Source organism: Rhinoraja longicauda, chromosome 4, assembly GCF_053455715.1.
Source record: "Rhinoraja longicauda isolate Sanriku21f chromosome 4, sRhiLon1.1, whole genome shotgun sequence".
Classification (NCBI taxonomy): Eukaryota; Metazoa; Chordata; class Chondrichthyes; order Rajiformes; family Arhynchobatidae; genus Rhinoraja; species Rhinoraja longicauda.
The window spans coordinates 40,180,545-40,203,270 of record NC_135956.1 but is presented as its reverse complement, the minus strand read 5'-3'; the positions used below and the strand labels follow the sequence as shown (position 1 = coordinate 40,203,270).

Here is a 22,726-nt window from a genome sequence, read left to right as displayed (position 1 = left end):
GCCCTCCATAGCAAGAATATCCTTCCTCAAATTTGGAGACCAAAACTGCACACAGTACTCCAGGTGCGTGCGGTCTCACCAGGGCCCGGTACAACTGTAGAAGGACCTCTTTGCTCCTATACTCAACTCCTCTTGTTACGAAGGCCAACATTCCATTGGCTTTCTTCACTGCCTGCTGTACCTGCATGCTTCCTTTCATTGACTGATGCACTAGGACACCCAGATCTCGTTGAACTCCCCCTCCTCCTAACTTTACACCATTCAGATAATAATCTGCCTTTCTATTCTTGCTTCCAAAGTGAATAACCTCACACTTATCTACATTAAACTGCATCTGCCATGTATCCGCCCACTCACACAATCTGTCCAAGTCACCCTGCAGCCTTATTGCATCTTCCTCACAATTCACACTACCCCCCAACTTAGTATCATCTGCAAATTTGCTAATGGGAGAAGGCAGGCATGGGTTTTCTAATTGTGGATGATCAGCCATGATCACAATGATCATGGCCAAATGGCCTCCTCCTGCACCTATTTTCAAGAAATCTGGAATTGAAGAAAAATGCGATATAATTAATAAGATTACTTAATGTAAACTTAATCCAATTTATAATCCCTGAGACGGACATTTTTCTCTGCTAACAATGCACTATAAATGCACCTTGTTGTCAATGCCATTGTTCATTTCAGCTAATCCGGCAATGGAAGTTTTGGATTTCAGATATTCTTGATTTACAATGGTATAATTTTTACCCTTTTTTAGTTCCTCACCTTTACTTTGCTACTTCTGATGGATTGTTAAATTTAGACAAGGAAAGAGAATTAGAATGAAATCTGGCTATCTTGCTGTTCGTTTGCATTGGTTAAAATGGGAGAGGTGATGGTTCGGCAATCATAATAGTGGCACGGGAGTTTGTGCATGCTTAGTTTGTATGCAGGTACAAGAACAGCTTTCATGGGATCTGCACATATTTGAATCACATTGTGATAAATGTAAACTTGTCATTTGGACTGATGCAGGAAATGTTGGAATCATAACAGTTTAGGCATCATCTACAGAGAGAGATCTGGCATTAATGATTCATTATAATGATCTTTCATTTCAGCAAGGACCCTGGTTTCACCACTAGCAGTCTCAACTCACTGCTCTCGAGCATCCTCAAACTATTTGTCCCCACCACGTTTATCACTTCAGCAGATTAGAACAGAGGAATAAACAGGTAGCTTAAGGTGAAGACAAATCATGTCCGAACTGCACAATCATGAGGTAACCAATAATTCAAATTGTGCATAAAAAAGACTGATTTTATCCTGTCAACATATTCCTGATGAGTTTCATGACTATAGGATTATTGAGAGTATGCAAACAGGAATGCAGTGTTTTAACTTACTGTGTTAACAGAAAAAATAAGAGTCACCTAGTATGATATGACAACAGAGAACAGCAGTGGAGGAACCTATATTTGAAGCTGGATTAATGTGTAGCCCATTGTGCAAAGCTTCTTATTTAGAATTAAGATTAATCCCATATTTGCCAAGCAGATGCAATGAGATTTTAATGTCAAATGACAAAAATAAACAATGTAAAATCTTTAAAGATTAAATGAAAAGGGCATAAAGAAAATAACTCGTAATACTCCACCATCTGCCTGATCGCGGGCATGAATCCGATCCCACAAAGTTACATTTGCATTTTTTTGTCTACTTGTTTCACATAGTTAGTGATCAGCTTGTGTAAAAAATACATAGCTAAAACTCTTATCCGTCTGATTTACAGATTTTGTTTCCCCTTTAAGAAACACTGATACTTCAGCTTTGCCCCTCCCTGGCAAAGATCAAACTGGAACTCTGCCAGATGCTTTCATCTTACCTCCTGGTCTGGCATTGCTGCATTTATCAGTATGTCACTCCCACCCACCAATGGCATTCGCTTCACGAAAACTGATTTCCCAAGTGCAGTTCATTATGCAGCTACTGCTCTATCACACGTTTAACACAAGCCACCAAGGACAAATGACTGCCTCAGATTCCCCCAACACATTTTTAGAGATACAGCATGAAAACATGCCTTTCGGCCATCGAGTCCTCGCCGACCAGTGATCACTCCATACACTAGCACTATCCTACACACTAGGGATAGTGTACAATTTCCAGAAGATAATTAACCTACAAAACCTGCACATCTTTGGAATGTGGGAGAAAACCAGAGCACCCAGAGGAAACCCACGCGATCACAGGGAGAACCTACAAAGCCCATACAGAGAGCATCTGAGATCAGGATCCAACGTGAGGCAGCAATTCGACCGCTGCGCCACTGTGCTGTCTGGCTGTGTTTTTCCACTTCCTATCAAGGGACAACTGAATTCTAGTATTGCGGATTGAAACAAAGCGTAAAGATGGAGAATGACAGGAAAGATTTGAAAGTGGAGTGAGGTCATTTTGTCTTTCCAATTCTAGTCCTGTAGTTTTTGTTATAATGATCAGATCCATCTTGTAATACAGTTCGTTACACCTTATCTAATTCCAATGTCATTTGAGAATCCATGGCATGATCTCCAAGCAATGCAGGGGTTTCTTTGAGATCAGGGCACCCTATCTTCCTCGGCCCAGAAATGCAAATATGATTAATCATTTATAACATAAAACAGAAGAGCACAGGATCAAGCCCTTCAGCCCACAAAATCCATGACTAAACATGATGACAGGTTAAACTGATCTCCTCTGCCTCTATTTATGATGTGGCTTATTGCAGTGCAGCCTTTCAAATGCAATCTGATTTGAGTGGAACTTTGAGATATTTTTTTCTTGGACATAACCAACCAGGCTGAGTAGTACTAAACCAATCAGAATGTTGTGGGTGACATCGTTACTCCAGAGACCTAACTATCTATTGAGGCCAGAGGTGATGCTTTTCTGGACAAGACCTCTGTCATTCTCCAGGCCTCTGTCATTCTCCAGGTTGGCATTTAGTGAAGAACAAGCAAGTTTCCCTTGGTATCCACTTTCATTTTACACCTAAATCTGCTTCACCAAGAACTTGCATTTTATAAGACCTTGTGACATGCAAATCTGCTGCTCAATGCCCACATTATAATGAAGGGTATTATGCACTTCAAAAGCTTTCAATCCTGGATTTCAAATGCATTATATAACCAATATCTTTCATTTGCTACTCAGTAGCTAAATGCAAAGGTTTACGAGCCAAGTTAATTGACAAATGTTATTCAACACTTATCTCAGTTGCATTTGAATATACATATTGCATCACTTATCCTATTTCTTTTTCTATGGTCACTTTTATCAATGTGAAATAAATTCATCATATATTGTCATTTGCGTTGTTTAAATTCAATTTTCTGATGGGATATAAAATGGGATATGCCAGATATAAAATATTTATCGATAAAAGTGACCATGAAAATGTTACACTCATCAAAACCCAACAGTCCTATTGTCATTCTGTGGGCAAGAAATCTGGCAGCCCTAGATATCTCCAACTAACTCGTACCTCTCATCCCAGATTATTATTGCACTTTGAAGTGACCTTACAAACAATTGGCATATTAAAATGGGTATACTTATATACTTAACCTTCAAGGAACACACATAAGTTTTTTTAAAAGTTGAAATCAAATGCCTGAAAATACATCTCAACATTTTATGTGGACTTCTTTTTATCAGGTCAGAATATGGGGGCATCTTAGTACAGGTCAGAATTTGTTGCTCACTAAAAATGACTTTTAAGAGCACTTGTTGTGGGTCACATAAAGGCCAGACTGAGTAGGGATGGCAGATTTCCTTCACTGAAGGACACTAGTGAAGTAAATGTGTTTTATGAGGAGCTGGTAACATCTTTTCCATCATTAGTTTAGTTTAGGTTAGAGATACAGCGTGGAAACAGGACCTTCGGCCTACTGACCAGCGATCCGACCAGCGATCCCCGCTCATTAACACTATCCTGCGCACACTAGGGATAATTTTATGTTTAAAACCAAGCCAATAAACCTACAAACTTGTACGTTTTTGGAGTGTGGGAGGAAACTGAATATCTCGGAAAAAAACTCACACAGGTCACGGGGAAAATGTACAAACTCCGTACAGACAAGCACCCGTAGTCAGGATTGAACCCGGGTCTCTGGTGCTGTGGCTCTACCGCTACGCCAGTGTGGCCTTAAATTACTAGTACATTTATTCAATTGTTTGAATCAATATGCCTCAGCTGCTCTGGTGGGTTGTATCTCTTAACAATTGTCATTCACCCACCCTGTCCCACACTCCAGCAATCCAGCTTCCATTCTGACCTCTGGTGCTAGCAGTGGGGAGTACGTATGCATGCTCGTTATGATTACGTGGGTTTCCTTCTGCTCAGTTTCTTCCCTCATTCTAAAAATCTGTTGTTTGTTAGGTTTATAGGCTACAGTAAAGTGCCCGAGTGGAGGTGGATGATCGGATCAGTGGCTGGGTATGAGTGTTAATGCGAAAATGTGAAAGCATAGGTATTAGGGAAATAAGAGGGAGAATTTAGAATGATGGAATTGCACTGAGAACTGGCATTGACGAAGAGGTACATAGGCTCTTAAGTTATAAGGGAATATGAAAAATAAGTTGAAATATAACATGTTATGATCAAATGAACACGTATTATCTATTGACATTCTATGGGAATAACCATGGATGATACATTTGTCTATTTTGTAAGTAATTTCTAATTAAGGACAGTGAAGATAAACAAGTTAGAGGTCAGGACTTGTCTGAAGAAGGGTCCTGACCCGAAACATCACCTATGATGCCCAACCTGCTAAGTTACTCCAGTACTTTGCATCTTTTTTTTGTAAATCAGCATCTGCAGTTCCTTGTGTCAACTACTAACACAATTATCTTTTTTTTTTAAATGATCATTCTTCTCACCCTTATCATCATCATCTCCTCAAAGGAAGTTGGGAGGGGTTTCAACTATTTCTGGCATAATTTAGTTATGGATGAGCATTTGCAATATTAGTTCTTTCCATGAATGAAGAGATGTAATATATTTTTTTAAACTCTCAGAACTCTGTGTTGCATTTCTATAAGCCTGGCAAATTAAGAAAATCATCCTAAAGGTACCTCACATCGAGTAGACAAGATTAAAGATAACTGAAGTGGTATCAATTATCTGCATGAGAAAGTTGGAGACTGCTGGAAACAGACAATAATGAGATAAAAACAGGAAACAGTCAGCAGGTCAGATGGTATCCATGGAGAACAGAATTAATGTCTTAGATAAATGATCTTTTATCAGAACTCATCAATTCTTTCTTCCTCATGTTTAATTAAGTTGGTTTCCAGCAGTAATGCACATGGCAAAGTCTTCATTTACGTTCTTGCAATGCAAGTCAACACAAGCTCCAAATAAAGTAAGTCAAGAACTTTATTCAGTTTGTACACAGAACACAAGCCACGACAAATGATGCAAAAGCAAATGTAGAAAAATAGTAGGGTCATATTGGTAATGACGACTATTCCTTCTGTACAGTTTTAGTCAAAATAAATAGAAGATTTCCATCTTGCAATGGCATCAATGTATACAATATACCTGCTTCCACTCACATGAATAGTTATAAAGGACTGAAAATTCCTTGGTATTGCTCCCACTACACTGGCATCAATTCATGTGAATTATATGAATTGCATACACTCACTCTGCCTGTAAAGAGATAGTCTGCTAGCAATTCCAGGGAATTCCTCAGCCAAAATCTGAAAGCACCCCAACTTGCTTGTATCCACTATCTGTTAAACTAAATGGTTTGGTCTGTGGTGCTCGCCACAAAGTTACAATGGACCAGTGACCACACTGGATCTTCGTAACCATTAAGATGAGTGTACGTAGGCCGATTATGGTAGATTTTCAAAATATTCATTGATTGCTAATATGGTTCTCTGTAGTCAATGTTTTTAATATTAAAAGTGGGAGCAGAGGGTGGGATTCTGTGTCCAGGAAGTTGAGTTGGTGTTGCTGGTGATAGCACTCTTGCCTTTTAATAGTGCCAAGTCAATATTTGAAAACCTTGGATCAAAAAGAGGTGTGAATTTTGGAAATCTGAATTCAAAGCAGAAACCAAGAGGAAAGGTTGAATAACACTTGAAACTGAAAACAAACAAGTTAGTTGTGCATTTATTTTTGAAAACGGTCTTGCTCAGAATACTTCCATTTCACGTTCTCAGTGACCTATTCTCCATTCTGAAGTGTTCCCGGCTTGAAAATGAGCACAGTGGGTACATGGAACCATATAGCACAGGATAGATTGGACAGCCTTGTGTCAGTGCCAAACATGATGCTAAGATAGACTAATCTCATCTTCCTGAACATGATCCATATCCTTTCTGTTCCTGCATATTCATGTGCCTATCTAAAAGCCTCTTACCATTATCGCATCTGCCCCCACCACCATCCCTGGTAGAGTTCTACGCGCACACCATCCTCTGTGCAAAAAATCTTGCCCTGCACATTTCCCATAAACTTTGTCCCTCTCACCTTAAATCTATGGCCTCTAGTCTGTGGCATTTCCACCTGGGAAAAAGATTCCGACTGTCTACCCTCTTGTAATTTTATATATTTCTACTGGTCTCACTTCAACCTCCAGCATGCCAGAGAAAACAAGTTTATCCAACCTCTCCTTGCAATTTATACCCCTAATGCAGTACCCCAATGGATAATTGAGATAAATGGGCTCCTTTTTTAAAATAAGCCTACACAAAGGGTTTTCTTCCTGGCCAGCAGTTTGCCCCTTTACTTTTATGTAGCTTGATTAACCTTCTTAGATTTGAAAGGAAAAGTTTAAGCATGAATTGCCTTTAAGCTGCAAGTTCGATTGGCTCATTTGTGTGTTAGATTACGACCTCCATTCAAGATTAGCAGCAGGCAAAGTTAAAGATAGTAAGGTGAGGAAAGATGGTTAACATGTTGCAGCTTTATAAAACTTTGGTTGGACAGCATTTGGAGTATTGCAAGCAGTATCTAATCACAGGATGGATGTGGAGGATTTGGAGAGGGTGCAGCAGGGATTTACCAGAATGCTGTCTGGATGAAAAGGGTAATAGCTATAAGGAGAAGTTTGGCAAACTTGGGATTGTTTTCTCTGAAGGGTTGGAGGCCGAGGGAGCTCCTGATATAAATTTACAAAATTATGAGAGGTATGGATGGGGCAAAGAGTCAGAATCTTTTTCCTAATGTGGAAATGTCAAATAGTAGATGCACAGCATTAGGTTAGAGGGGGGAAATTTAAAGATGTGTGGGGCAAGATTTTAGTTTTTACACACAACATGGCAGCTGCCTGGAATGCATTGCCAAGGGTGGTGGTGTTGACAGATATGGTAGTGGCGTTCAAGAGGCTTTTAGGTACATGAAGATGCAAGCAATGGAGTAGCATGGAGCACATGCAGGCAGAAGAGTTTAGTTTAATTTGGCATTGTATTTGGCACAGACATCCTGTGGTGCACAGTTCTATTTTATATAACACAAAGCTTTGAATTTCTTTTGAAGCTTGAAATTTACATGTTAAAAAAAATGTAGAGCTCCATAGCTGCTGGAAATTTTGTTTTTTTGATATGGCTGATTTCATGGTTTGAACACTGGGAAACGTGTGAAGTTTACACTAAATGGTGAATTTCAAGATCAGAAGACACAATGAATAACATGGACATGAAGAAATTGTTTCAGAAATATTTGACTACTATTTGCCCATTGCCATATAGTGTGATCTGTGGGGGAAAAAGAGACATAAATGACGAGGAAAAATCTGTAATTGCTGTGTGAAATTAAATATGGGAAATGTCATGTCATGTTTAAATTAACTGGCTAATAGTGTTAAATAGAAATGCATTTTAAGGTTCTTTATTATTTCTTCAATTTTATTTAAAATGAAGAGAATCTTACTAGCCATTACAATAATGAATGGTTATTGTTTTAGTTTAGTTTAGTTTACTTTAGAGATACAGCACGGAAACAGGCCCTTCGGCCCATCGAGTCCGCACCTACCAGTGATCCCTGCACACTAACGCTATCCTACACACACTGGGGGCAATTTACAATTTTACTAAGACAATTAGCCTATAAACCTATATGTCTTTGGAGTGTCCCGGAAAAACCCCATGTAGATTATGGGGAGAACGTCCAAACTCCGCACAGACAGCTCCAGTAGTCAGGATTGAACCCGGGTCTCTGGCGCTCTAAGGCAGCAGCTCTACCGCTGCGGCACCCTAGGATGTTTTGTTGATTATGCCAATCTGCAAAGCAGGATAAGCTGTAACTCTCTTTATGTTCCACTAATGAACATAGACTCAGCCTTACAGTATACTTATTCCCCCGATACAATGGTTCTGCTGAACAGCACAACATAGTTGTGACAAGAACACAACCAGTCTAGGGATGAAATCATAAATTCTGAGACCTTACACGGAGGTTGATGCTCCTGTCAATGTTTCTTTGAATATGACTGTGCTCAGAACTGATTTAGGACAATCAAAAATATAGCCCATTACCCAACGATGCTTCAATGACCTTGCCATGTCAAATGTGTAGCAGCTCATTGAATTCCTTTCTGCTGTTAGGCTTACCAATGTCATTCAAATAGCCCTGCAGATGGTGTCATTAACAGACATATGATTTTTACACAAAAAAATCAATACAAATTGACAGACAGAATAGAACGTTAAATGTAATCATTACTCTTAGTGGCCAAAAATCGAAATAACCACACAAGAGCCTGGCAATAGGCATCTCTAAGGTTGTCCAACCACCTACTCTTGAGATTCAATTGCATTACAATCAGAAAATCTCCAACCATCAATGACCTGCAGATGAAGGGTGGAATGTAACTGGACTGGCTGCAGAAATAAGAGATTGCAGAAGAAAATCTAATGTTGGTGGCAAATGACTTACTTCTTGACTCCCTAAATCCCGGAATCAAGGGATATGGGGAAAAAGCAGGAACGGGGTGCTGATTCTGGATGATCAGCCATGATCATATTGAATGGTGGTGCTGGCTCGAAGGGCCGAACAGCCTACTCCTGCAACTATTTTCTATGTTTCCTCACATCAACAACGCAAATGTAAGATCTGTTAGAAGATCTTCCATGTGCATGAAGGCCTGGACAATATCAGTTGAAAAAAGGTACTGATTGATAAGCCTTTAATGTCCAGGAAATGGGTTCTTGTATTTGAGGTCTCCATATTAAAATACTGGTATCCACTGCGATAAATGCTGAATAGTGAATGAGGTTGAACATCGTATTGAATTTGCTTGAATCAATCAGGAAGAAAAGAAAAAACATCATATAAAAGAAAGCTTCCTCAGACAGAATGGTGAAGTAGAAAATGATATCTTGGAATTGAATTTAAGAGCCCATTGCCCATATCTTCGTTAGATTGATCAGAGAGAGATGGAGATTTCACAAAGAATCCACAAGAAATATTTTGGTGAAATTTATTTCTGAGAACTAGTTTTGGTCGAGTGAATTGTTTGTCCAATGTACAATATGTCACTATAAAGTCTGCCTGAATTCAATTTGAATAAATAACCTGTGATCTATCCAATCTGGCAGATTAACAAACATGTGAAAATAAAACACAACCATTGTATCGGTTTTCTTTCAGGTGTTGATCAACTCTTTCCAGTAGCTTTTGGGTTTAATTTCATATTTCCAGGATTTCTTCCTAGTGTATTGGCATTGTCTTCAAAATGAAGTAGAAGGGGAATTATTTATTCTGGAAGAGGAAGGGAGCTAGACAACTGGCAAAATATAGTGGCATGGGACTTACTTTGCGAGTAGAAAAATACTTAGTGTACATTTGACATATTTTGATTAACCTAAAGATACCCAGACAGACGTCACATTTCAATGTCAGTTGCAAGCATCAGTCAACCACAGACTCATATTGCACAAATATGATGGGCCCAAACTAACTAACATCCAGATAACAAACTGTTCTAGAGTATATATTATGTCCACATCTTTGCTACCCTGTCATTTCAGTTAAAAAAAAACCACATTTGAATGTGCAATTTATAAACTGGATTTTACATTCTTACTTGTACAATTTCAAATACTGTCAGGATTAATATACCATACTATGTAAATATTAATTATTAAGGAAAGATAAATAGTGCATATAGGCAGTACACAATCATGTTATGGGTACATTTAATAGCAAATAACACTGAATCCGGATATGGCACTTCAATAATTTACAGAAGGAGGTCCCAAACACAACGTAATCAAACCAAAACTGAACATTAAAATAATTTCTCCACCAATACCGTAGCTTCAGAGTCAATCTTTGATTCCTGCCCTTCAAAGATGTTCATAGTGGTACCACAGAGGGCTGGAAATGTTACACAAGACTGTGGCATACTTGCTACGTTTTTTGATAGCAAGATTGTAACATTTCCAACCCATCCATGACAACAGGTGGGAGGTGAGCAATCAACTGATTTCCAGATTATAGGTAGTTGGGGAGGTGGAAGAGTCTTCATTCAAATATTTTAACAATACGTCTGTAGTATTATTATTTGAATCTGAATGCGTAAGTTTTCTCAGATTCAAAAACCTGGTGACTGCAGGGAAGAGATGTGGTCTATTCTAGATTTTGCAGGTTAATGTAAGAAAGTGAATTTGCAGCATTGAGGATTGGGTCTCCAAGCAAAACTGTTCACATACCTTGATACACATCCCCTCTCTACGCACCCAGCAATTTGATGAAATATCCTCCCCTTTGTTGCTCCATGTCTTACACGGAGTGCTCCATGATCTTCTCAACTCTTTCCCCAAGCTCTCTGCTCTCCACTTGTTCAGGTTCAGTTTCTCCAAAATAACAAAGTCTTTTAAAAAAAATCGATCAACATTTTTAGCCATTTAGAAATGATAAATATTTTTCTTCACCAAGTTATACTACTATTTTTTTTCGGTAGCTAGATCTTGACTTTGCATTGTGTTTAAACTGGACATTTTGCAGCCATGAGACAGACTGCTTACAACTTTCTGTATATATTAACATTTGAAAACAACAGAAGATAGAAATGTAGTAGTCCAGATATTGCAGGGAATTAACTGCATTTACATGCAAAAGCCTACTGACATTCCCGGGAATAACTCTGAGCAACCTGCAGATTCCCACAAAAAATGAAGAACTACCAGATATGTCAATCTGATATTGGAGACATAAGAAACTGCAGATGCATGAATCTTGAGTAAAATACAAACTGCTGTGGAAACTCAGCAGGTTTGGCAGCATCCATCCGTGTAGGGAAATGGACTGATGAACCTTAATGGACTGAAGAAGGGTCTTGATCCGAAACACTGCCTGTCCATTTCCCTCCACAGATCCTGCCTGACCAGCTGAGTTCCTCCAGCAGTTTCGTTTACATCAGAATGCTACTCTTTTTTCCCCCCAAAAGGACAGCTTGCTTTAATTTGTCAGGTCTTCCTTGCTCTTCCCTTTTGGAGTTCAACATGGCAGAGCAAATTTAAAGTACTGGAGAAACTGAATGAGTAGGATAGAAATAATGCAGGAAGTGTTTTCCTGTTCAGTTTAAGGGCTTAGAGTTAGGTTTATTATTGTCACGTATCTCGAGGTATATTGTTTTGTTTTGCATGCTATCCAAACAGATCAGATATAGCATACATAAATACAATCAAGTCAAACTAATGCAGGATAGAGCCAAGGGGAAGATACAGAGTGCAGCATATAGTTCTCAGCATTGTACACATTTATGTAAAAGTTAAATTAGCAGCACCACATTTCAAACCATGCTCACAAAAGCAAGTAGATGTTTTAGACAAATGCTTCGGCTAACTTGAACGGACCAATAAATCATGAGGCCACCTGCAAGGTCACTAAAATGAGATTTTGCCTTCCTCGAGACATCCGAGACTAGCTTGCCGTCTGATAGGACAAGTGAGAATATCTCTGGGACTGGAGGATGGCTGTTTGGAGTTGGTGGTGATAACATCACAAAGTTTAGTTAATTTCCCTGAAACCATGTGTTCATTTCCTTGAAACCATGTGACTATCGTTGAAAAGGTAAGTTTAGTTTCTCTGTAATCATGTGACACCTACTGTGTACGTGCACTGCTTGTGATTGGGCCAAGACGTTGCTACTGGTAAGAAAGTTACTATCTGCTGTATTGAACTATATAAATATGTAACCAGTTGTAAGTTGTTTACTCTCTCTGTCTCTGTTCTATCCATGTAACTCCGGTGAGAGCTCGAACGAGTGGAGCAGAAGAAAGTCCCGCGGAGAATAAAGGTATTGAAATATGTACTGTATTTGACTCAGTGATTACTGATCCAGACTGAGGGGTGTGCAAACTGGTAATCACATTTGGTAGCAGAGGATGGTTCTCAACGGTCGGCCATCGTGAGTTTGCGGTCCAGGGGCCGAATCGCCTCGGATCGCGGAGGAAGAAATGGGGCCCCCGATGTAAATGGTTTATTTCACTAACTCGGTTTTCCTCCGGTCCGCCAGTCTGATGGCGAATTAGCCATTCACTGACTCCGGAGTGGCGGTCCCGACGAGACTCAGGTCAGTATGGTGAATACAAGTAGTAGAATATTAGGTCAGTAACATAAAATTATTGAGGGTGGTCAGTAACATAAAATTACTGAGGGTCAGTAACGTAAAATTGCTGAGGGTCGAGATATGCGTTTGTGATATTCTAAGGTTGTACGATATCAATAATTGTGTGGAAATCTTTGGCCGAAATGGGTAATTGTTTAGATACCACAACTGATCCCAGGAGTCCCTTACAAATACTGTGCGATAAATATCCTGATGAAGCAAATCAATTTGGACAGTTATCGGGTGGGTTAAATAAGAAATTAGGAAGCGAATTATGGTCTTTAGGAGAGGCTAGGACCCTGGATGGTGTAAAACAGGCTCAGGAGATAATTTGGAAACATAGTAGTGTGGTGGCTCCCAAGGGTCGGGCTATACCACTACCGAACCCCTCGGCACGGGAATGGACCAGTCCAGGGGGGCGGCCCTTAGCTGCAGGGATAAAGGACGGTATTTTAGGCGCGATCTCTCTCTCACAGACTTGACCGGACTAGAGAACACAACAAATAAATCCCTCCCGAAATACCTGGCTCCTCGCCTTTATTTCGGGCTTTTTGACGCGCCACATTGGTGACCCCGACGCTCCATTGCTCTCATAATGGAGTCGAAATACAGAGCCGACCATTCGTCTGCCTCACAGGCCGACCAGACCCCATCTATTGACGCAGTCTCCATTAAATTGCCAACATTCTGGACCACCCGGCCTCGCGTTTGGTTTCAGCAGGCGGCAGATGACACCCGCTATTTCTACCTGGTGGGAGCCCTTGAACAGGACACGGCCGAAGAGGTCACTGATTTCCTCGAGGACCCCCCGGCCAACGATAAGTACCTCGCCCTTAAGGAGCTGCTGCTCCAAATTGACGGGCTCACCAGGATGGAACGGGCTGAAAGGCTCCTTCAAATGCCAGGCCTAGGCGACCGGCGCCCATCAAGCCTCCTGAAAGAGATGGTCGCGCTGCTCGATGGGCACAGGTCGAGCCTAATGTTCGAATACACTGCACCTGCTGCCGGCAGAGATCGTCTGGCAGCTCACCGACGCCTCCTTCAACGACACCCGGGCCCTCGGCAGGAGCGCGGACGTGCAGTGGATGGTGCACCGGAATGACGTCAGCGCGCTGAATGACACTCCGGCAGCGCCCAATTTCCTCCGGTCGGGCTGGGGAGCGGTGGAGGGAGTGACAGCTGCTCCCCGGAGGCCTGTGCGATCGCCCCCCGTGGCCATTGTGGGTCCCGCACCTGCAGTCCCACACCAGCAGGCTTCAGGCAGCACCAGCAGGAGGCACTGGTGCTATTACCACCAGCGCTGGGGTGCTGCAGCCCGACAATGCCGCCAGCCGTGCACGTTCCCAGGAAATGCTGGGGCCGGCTGCCAATAGTCCCCGCGGCGGCCGGCCAGACTCACCGCCTCTTCGCCTGGGATCGGCGCTCCGGGGGCCGCTTCCTCATGGCCCCTGCCCCCTTCGCTGCTGGACATTCGTTCCGGTAAGCGGGGACCCATCCTCACCGCTGCAAATGGAAGCCACATCCGTACGTATGGGGTCCGCACAGTACACATCGTTTTTGGCTCCTGTCATTTCACAATCGCCGACGTCTCCCAGCCGTTGCTCGGAGCCGATTTTCTGCGGGCTCATTCTCTCCTGGTGGACGTCAGCAGCAGCGCTTGATCCACGCCGCCACGATGGAGCCCATCGCGTTGCGTCTGGATGAGCCCGTTGCACCCCGCTGTCTGTGGACTGCTATTTTGCTCGGGTCCTGGCAGAGTTCCCGGAAATCATGACCCCGCAATTCCGGTCATCAACCCCCATGTACGGGGTAGTTCATTTCATATTAACTACCTGCCCGCCCCTCCACGCACGAGCACGCCGACTGCCGCCTGATAAACTACGTCTGACACGGCAGAGGTTCCGTACGATGGAGTCTTTGGGGATCGTCCGCCCTTCCAACAGCCCATGGGCGTCCCCACTCCACATGGTCACCAAGGCAAACGGGGGCTGGAGACCTTGCGGGGATTATCGGCGGCTGAACGTCGCGGACCGATACCCCGTGCCCCACATCCAGGAGTTCAGCGCCCATTTGGCCAGGGTTACAATCTTCTCGAAAGTGGATTTGGTTCGGGGCTGTGATCAGATCCCGGTCCACCGGAGGATATGTCCAAGACAGCAATCATCACGCTGTTTGGTTTGTACGAGTTCGTGCGGACGCCGTTTGGCCTTAAGAATGCCGCACAGGCTTTTCAACGGTTGATGGATGGGGTGTGTCGCTGACTTGATTTTCTGTTTGTCTCCCTCGACGACATCTTGGTGGCCAGCCGCTCGCGGCAGGAGCACTGTGCCCACCTCCGGCAGCTCTTTCAGCGGCTCAGCGAGCACAGTTTGGCTATCAACCTCGCCAAGTGCTGCTTTGGAGTGACAATTGACTTTCTCGGCCACCGTGTGACATCATGTGGACCGACGAGGCGGTAACATCCTTTGACGGCACGAAGGAGGCCCTGGCTCGGGCTGCGCTGCTGGTTCACCCGCGGGATGATGCCCCGACAGCCCTTACGGTGGACGCCTCAGTCGGCGGTTGGTGCCGTGCTGGAGCAACTGACGGACGGGTGTTGGCGCCCCCTGGCCTTCTTCAGCCGGCACCTCAACAACGCCCAAAGGAAGTATAGCGCATTCGACCGTGAGCTCCTAGCTCTGTACCTGGCCGTGCGCCATTTCCTGGAGGGCCGCCCGTTCACCGCGTACACGGACCGCAAGCCGCTCATGTTAGCCCTGGCAAAGGTTTCCGACCCGTGGTCCGCCCAACAGCAGCGCCAGTTGGTATACATTTCGGAGTACACCACCTCCATTCGCTTCATCGAGGTGAAGGAAAACCGGGTGGCCGACGCGTTGTCTCGCCCCGCCGTCGATGCCGTTTTCGAAGTGGCGCCCGGCATTGATTATTCTGCCCTGGCGGAGGCCCAGCTAACGGATGTGGAAATGCCTGCCTACCGGACTGCCATCTCTGGCCTCCGCCTTGAGGATGTCCCTCTCGGCCCCGGAGGAACGACAATACTGTGCGACGTGTCGTCTGGTCAGCCGCGCCCCATCGTCCCTGCCGCCTGGCGCCGGTGGGTGTTCGACGTGGTCCACGGGCTGGCTCACCCATCCATCAGGGCGATGATGGCACTTGTAGCTGCTTGGTTCACGTGGCACGGTCTGCGCAAGCAGGTTGGCCACTGGGCCCGCACCTGCATTCCATGCCAGATGGCGAAAATCCAACGCCACGTCCGGGCGCCACTCCAGGAGATGGGTCTACCCCCGCCGGCGTGTCGACCATCTGCACCTAGACATTGTGGGCCCTCTCCCGCCGTCCCGGGACATCACCCACCTCCTCACGGTGGTGGACCGCTTCACGCGGTGGCCGGACAACGGAGACGATAGCATGTAATGTTTCCTCTGCTTGTGTTACAATAAAGACTCTAAGTTGTTACTTCTGTGTGTGGGTCTGATTGAACAACATGGTGTCAGAGTGTTTGGACACCCCATTCGCCTAGTGTGGTTGTGGTTTATTTTAGTTCGTTTTTTTCCGTTATGTTTGTTATCTCGCTATGGCTGTTGCGTTTCGCAAGCCCGATCCGTTTGTATTTGATGGCGACCTCGCTGCGCGTTGGCACATCTTCGAAGAAGACTTCAACGTATATATCCGTGCAACACATCATGCTGCACCACCAGAAATTCCTGCATCTATTCTCCTCAACTTGGCTGGTACAGAAGGCATTCGACGTGCACAACGGTTCCACTACGCTCCAGCCCAGTTTAATCACTGCAGGCATTCTGATCGTCCCGGCAGAATCTATAGACGATCCAGCTGGCCTACTGGACAAGTTTAGACAGCTGTGTGAGCTACACACCAATCTCGTAATGGAGCGCCACAGATTTTTTTGCGCGCAGCCAGGTGCAAGGTGAGCGAGTCAAAGCCCATATCAGCTATTTAAAACACATTGCTAGCCGATGCGCATTCGAAAACTTGTGTGACAGTCTCATTCGTGGCAGACTAGTATGTGGCATTCTTAATGACGAGGTGCGGGATGAAGTTATACGTGATGCAGACCTCACACTGGAAAGGGCTGCAAATTGCTGTGGTGTTGCAGAGTTGACAGACTCGCACACTAAGACTCTGGGACCGGGTCCCCATTCTGCTTATGATATAAATGTTGACGGCACGTTTTACCAGGCTCAGCGTCAGCCTTCAGAAGTGCCCCGCAGATCCCATGCCGGATTCATCAGTAAATGTGGGAACTGTGGAGGTTTGCATGTTGGAATTCGTGATCAATGCCCCGCTTTTGGAAAAAAATGCAATTACTGTAAACGGAGAAATCACTTCATCCGTTGCTGTCGTTCACATGGGAATAGAGTTGAGACAAAGCAATCTGTGCACCTGCTAATCGCCAGCAACTTCCCACACAACTCCTACAGCACTCCCTGTGCCTAACGAGCCTGACTACCTGCCTGCTATCGATGGACTGAACATCAACATACATTCCTTGTTGGACCTCTCGATCCCATGGTCACCCACCTCATTAACGGAGTGAATGTTACTGCTAAACTTGACACTGGGGTAATTCCTGCCTCCCTACACAGCAAATACTTTGATAATGTCCATGGGGGACGCCCAGGTGCAGAGACGACCATTCTAAGAGCGAAAAGCATGTTCTTCTGGCCTGGAATGACTGATTATATACGTGAGAAGGTAGAGTCCTGTGCAGTGTGCAACAGCTTAGCACCACACCAACCAAAGCAACCACTTCTCTCACACCCAGTTCCTGACCTCCCTTGGTCCACCGTAGCAATCGACATTTTTGATTAGCACGGCAAAAGATACCTGGTCTTAGTCGACTCGTACTCGGGATGGTTTGAAATTGATCTGCTCCAGAGCCCCACCTCCGCAGCAGTAGCCCAGAAACTGGCACGCCACTACTCTGTGCACGGGGCTCCCTATCAGCTGCTTTCTGACAAAGGGCGTCAATTTACCAGTCAACACTTCAAAGACTTTGCTACACACTGGGACTTTCGTCATATCACCAGTGGTTCCGAGTACCCACAGTCGAACGTGCTGGCTGAACGTGTTTTCAGGAGTGCCAAACCGGTGATGGAACGATCCCACAGAGCAGGATCTGACGTTTTCCTTGACTTGCTCAACCTGCGCACCATCTCCCGTGATCCGATACTGGCTTCACCCGCCCAACGCCTGATGTCAAGACAGACCCGGGCCACACTACCTGTTGTGAAACAGACATTGGAGCCGCAAGTTCGCACTCCATCCGAAATCCATTCCAAGCTACAACAAAAACGAGACGCTCAAAAAAGATGGTATGACAAAACGAGCCGACCACTTCCACCACTAGCTAAGGGACAAGTAGTCCATCTGCAAACAGAAAAGGGCCACGATCGCCTTGGTGTAATATCTGGAACTGCTCTCGAACCATGTTCATATCTGGGCAACGCCAACGGTGGCACCAACAGACGTAATAGACGGCACATCCTGCCTGTGAATGAACCAGCGCCACCTCTGTACCTGCCCGAATGCACAACATCCCCATCCCATCCCCGTCTAGCGGCCCCGGCCTGACCATACCACTGTTGCCTGGCACTCCCGATCCGATCGTCTCGCCCACGACCACGCCACCTCGGCTCCTGCTGTGATCTCCTGTCCTAGCGCCGGCAATGCTGCTTCACTCTCCTGAGCCTGCTCTACCACCGTTCTCATCTCTGGTGAAAGAAAGAAATGCAGGACTGTACCGTACACGTGCAGGTTGCACCTGCCAGCCTACCATAAAGTACCAGGCCTAACACCAAGTACCAGGCCTAACATCAAGTACCAGGGCTAACATAATAGTAGCAGGCCTAACATAAAGTACCAGGCCTAACATCAAGTACCAGGGCTAACATAATAGTAGCAGGCCTAACATAAAGTACCAGGCCTAACATAAAGTACCAGGCCTAACATCAAGTACCAGGCCTAACATCAAGTACCAGGCCTAACATCAAGTACCAGGGCTAACATAATAGTAGCAGGCCTAACATCAAGTACCAGGCCTAACATCAAGTACCAGGCCTAACATCAAGTACCAGGGCTAACATAAAGTACCAGGCCTAACATAAAGTACCAGGCCTAACACCAAGTACCAGGGCTAACATCAAGTACCAGGCCTAACACCAAGTACCAGGCCTAACATCAAGTACCAGGCCTAACACCAAGTACCAGGCCTAACATCAAGTACCAGGCCTAACATCAAGTACCAGGGCTACGTTTGAACTGCCTTTGGTGTCATTCTCTATCAGCTTATTTATACTTGCCACATATAATCAGTGGTACATATATTTTGCAAGTGACCACCATATCCATATCTATTTTATTATGGGTCAACTCCTTAAGAGGAACAATGTCGATTAACCATATAAGATCGCCTTCACTATATCTATCACCACACTTATTATGCATGCTGCACATTCCACATGAGGTCCAGTCCGGATCTTCATCCCTACCTGGACTATGTAAACAGCCTTCCACCATCTCACAGGGAGACTTGATGCTGACTACGGAGACGATTGCATGTAATGTTTCCTCCGCTTGTGTTACAATAAAGACTATGACTTGTTACTTCTGTGTATGGGTCTGATTGAACAACAGAGACCTACATTCTAGGGTACGAGCGGCGTACGTTGAACTCCCACCTCTAATCACTCCGTCTAAAATTGAACCTGGTGCTTATGTAATGATTAAAAATTGGACGAGGAAGGGACTGGATGCTCGGTGGGAAGAACGCTACCAGGTCCTTCTCACAACCCCAACCGCTGCCAAAGTGGAAGGGAAAAACGCGTGGATCCATCTTCACCACGGTAAGATTGTCAGTATTGCGCCTAAAACCTAAAATGCTAACCTCTTCATTCCTTTAAGAAATCTCTTCCCAGGACAGACAAGTTGAGTCACTATGGACACACTGCTATTGCTCACCTACCTTGGAGTAATGATAGCCTTAGGAAAACAGAGTATGCCGACATGATTACCCCAGGAGAATTCATCACATATGTGAAGGAGACGCACTGTAACCAATATGGCAATGTACCTGGGGATTGCAATTGTCTGTATGTTTGTACTTTTGGCTATCCTGAAATATGTATTGGGAAGATTAGAAGTAACCTCAGGAGATTAGATTAGAAGGAACATGAGGAGTTATCATAGAATGATAAAAGGAGGGAATGAGAATATACAGGAGTAGGGATACTCTCGGACTGGAGGATGGCTGTTTCGAGTTGGTGGTGATGACATCACGAAGTTTAGTTCATTTCCCTGAAACCATGTGACTATCGTTGGAAAGTTAAGTTTTGTTTCTCTGTAACCGTGTGACGCCTACTGTGTACGTGCACTGCTTGTGATTGGGCCAAGTTATTACTACTGGTAAGTGTGGATCAGTCATATTAACTAACTTGATTGTGTCTGTGTTCTATGATGTATATCCGGTTCCTGATCCAGTCTGGGTTTTTCTATATGCTGACCAGCTGTTGGTAGGGTGGAATTCAGCCACCAGGGGGTCAGAGGGAACTAGGCTTGGAGACGACAGCACAATGTATTGTTTTCACTGAGCATTCACGCAATAAAGAATTTATGCTTCAGCTTGACTCATGGTGACTGAATGGGACAAGAACAGTAGAAAGTTACTATCTGCTGTATTGAACTATATAAATATGTGACCAGTTATATATTGTTTACTCTCTCTCTGTTCTATCCATGTGACTCTGGTGAGAGCTCGAACGAGTGGAGCAGAAGAAAGTCTCGCGGAGAATAAAGGTATTGAACTACAAGTACTGTATTCAACTCAGTGATTACTGAACCAGACTGAGGGGTGTGCAAACCGGTATTCACACAAGCAACTCACGCCATTATGGCGCAAAGGGGGATTGCTAGTTGTGACACACCTGTTGTTCTTAGAGATGAAGTTATTACATTAATGCATGCTTTGACGGTTAGAGTAGATCTTCACCTTCGGGGAGAGAGAGAGATCCTGGACCATGGTGCAGGCAGTGTCAGGACTTTCGAGTTCTCAAGGCCAGTCATCGCACACAGGAGTCTCGGATGTGCAGAGGGGCGTGAGACTTGGTGCCTTATTAATTTTTTCCTGGATTTTGTTTATTATGCCCAAAACAGCAAGAAATTGCAGAGAGTTGACAACACAAACTAGTCTATCACATAAACCAGCTTCCTCACCCATCTGTTAAAGTTTGCTTCTTCTTAAAACAGACAACACACAATGGGTTGGGTAGACCAACACAAGCTTTACTACATCAGCCGGCGGGAGTATCGGGGGTACATGAGTCAAGTGAGCAACAAGCACTTGACTCTCCCGAGCTATCATTCCCAAAATGCTGTAGTCAGTTTAGCACCTTCCCACTAGAGAAAGCCTGCCAAAGGAGAAAAAAAAACGAAAGCATTTAACCCTTTCACCATCCACCGCCCCCCTCCCCTCCCCCAACAACTCCATCTATACTTCATGCTGCCTTGGGAAAACAGCCAATGTCAAGAACCAAACGCACCCTGGTCATTCTCTCTTTTTCCATTTCCCAAATAGCAGAAGATACAAAAACTTGAAAGCACATACCACCAGATTCAAGAACAGCTTCTTCCCTGCTGTTATCAGACTCTTAAGTGGACCTCCCAGGGATGAATTACTGATCTTCTAATCTACCTCTTTGCAGTCCTTGCACTTTTTTAATCTCTACTTTCTCTGTAGCCATAACACTATATTCTGCACTTTGCTTTTTTTTCCTATTGCACTATTAATATGTTTATGTATTGTATGATTTGCCTGGATAGCAATGGTATGATTTGCCTATAAAGTTTTTCAGTGTATCTCAGTACGTTTGACAATAATAAACCAATACACAATAACTACCACATTAAGGTTAGATTCCGCATTGCTAGTTATCTGAACATGTTGAGATCATGAACACATTTTGCTCCAAACTCAAATCACACAGTGCTGCAAAGATTAGATATCAGTGTGTGCATACTCAGTGACACACAAATCCCATGATAAGCATGTCGTAGTGCGATTATATTTCACACATCATTCTGACTGTCTCTCTACACTGCATGAAGTCGCTCTTGTTAAAATGTGCCACTGTGATAGAGAAGGCTTTTGCAGAGAAACTTGGGCTAAAACTGACACAGGCACATTGCAGGCTGTATACACTCTACCTTGGAATAACTCAAAATTATGTGTGGAGAGTCCAAGAAACTATTGTGGTGCTAATTTCAGTTCAAGAGGAGCAATTAACAAATATTCATTTCCACAGGGCAACAGACATGTGATGCTTCAACAGTAAATAAGAACATAAATTAAAATTGCCCATTCAAGTTGTATTTCATAGAAAGCCTAGTGATAACTTCTGTGAATTTAAGGCAGGAAAGCAGTTTTTAGATCCATTTAATCTGACGTATATTTCTTTTGTTAATATTTACAACATAATCATTTTGATTGTGTGGGTTAGTGTATGGATGTATGGAGAAACGAATCGATACCGACCCAATCCATGCTCCCACAAGAGAGCCTCTGGAAATGTTCTCACGTGAACCATCGGGTGCCAAGAGTGAACTGGAGATGCTATTTGAAGTAGTTTAGCCCAGCCACCAGAAGGAATTTTTCCAGGAACAGTTCAGAGTCGAGGACGGCAATGTGGGCTGCCCGGCCGATCAATGCATTGGCAGTGTTTGGCAATGCGTGGAAAATGTCGTAGCGGATCAAGGTACAGTCATCAGTCTCGGTCACTGGCCGAAGAAGGTTGTTAATCATCTCGGTGTAAACGCAACCTGAGTTATCATAAAAAAATCATTAAAAGCAATTCCATTTATCTAATATGCCCCAAAGGGTAACATCCTGTAACTATTATATCATCTTAATGTACATAATTTGCAAGCTCTTGTGCTGCAAGGTAGCAGGTTGTAAGAACAAAGCAATTAATGGATGAGAAATGACCAAGGTAGTTCCCCTTTTACCTTCCTGGTAACTGCATAGATATGGAGGAGTTAACTAATTTAGTAATCAATTCATCTAGAGCAGATCCAGGTATGATATTAAAAAAATCTTGCAACCTCAGGTCCAAACT

The 22,726-nt window shown here is 44.0% G+C and overlaps 1 protein-coding gene across 3 annotated transcripts in view; it reads right to left on the bottom strand.

The window, feature by feature from the left end:
• Positions 1-5,167: 5,167 nt before the first annotated feature.
• The window catches only part of fam135b (family with sequence similarity 135 member B), a 306,137-nt gene continuing 288,578 nt past the window's right edge, over positions 5,168-22,726 (bottom strand). For all 3 annotated transcript variants that reach the window (XM_078397568.1, XM_078397570.1, XM_078397569.1), the window contains one exon: positions 5,168-22,430. In XM_078397568.1, the coding sequence (XP_078253694.1) occupies positions 22,225-22,430 (206 nt within the window). In that variant the 3' untranslated portion in view covers positions 5,168-22,224. The remainder of the gene's footprint in view (positions 22,431-22,726) is intronic.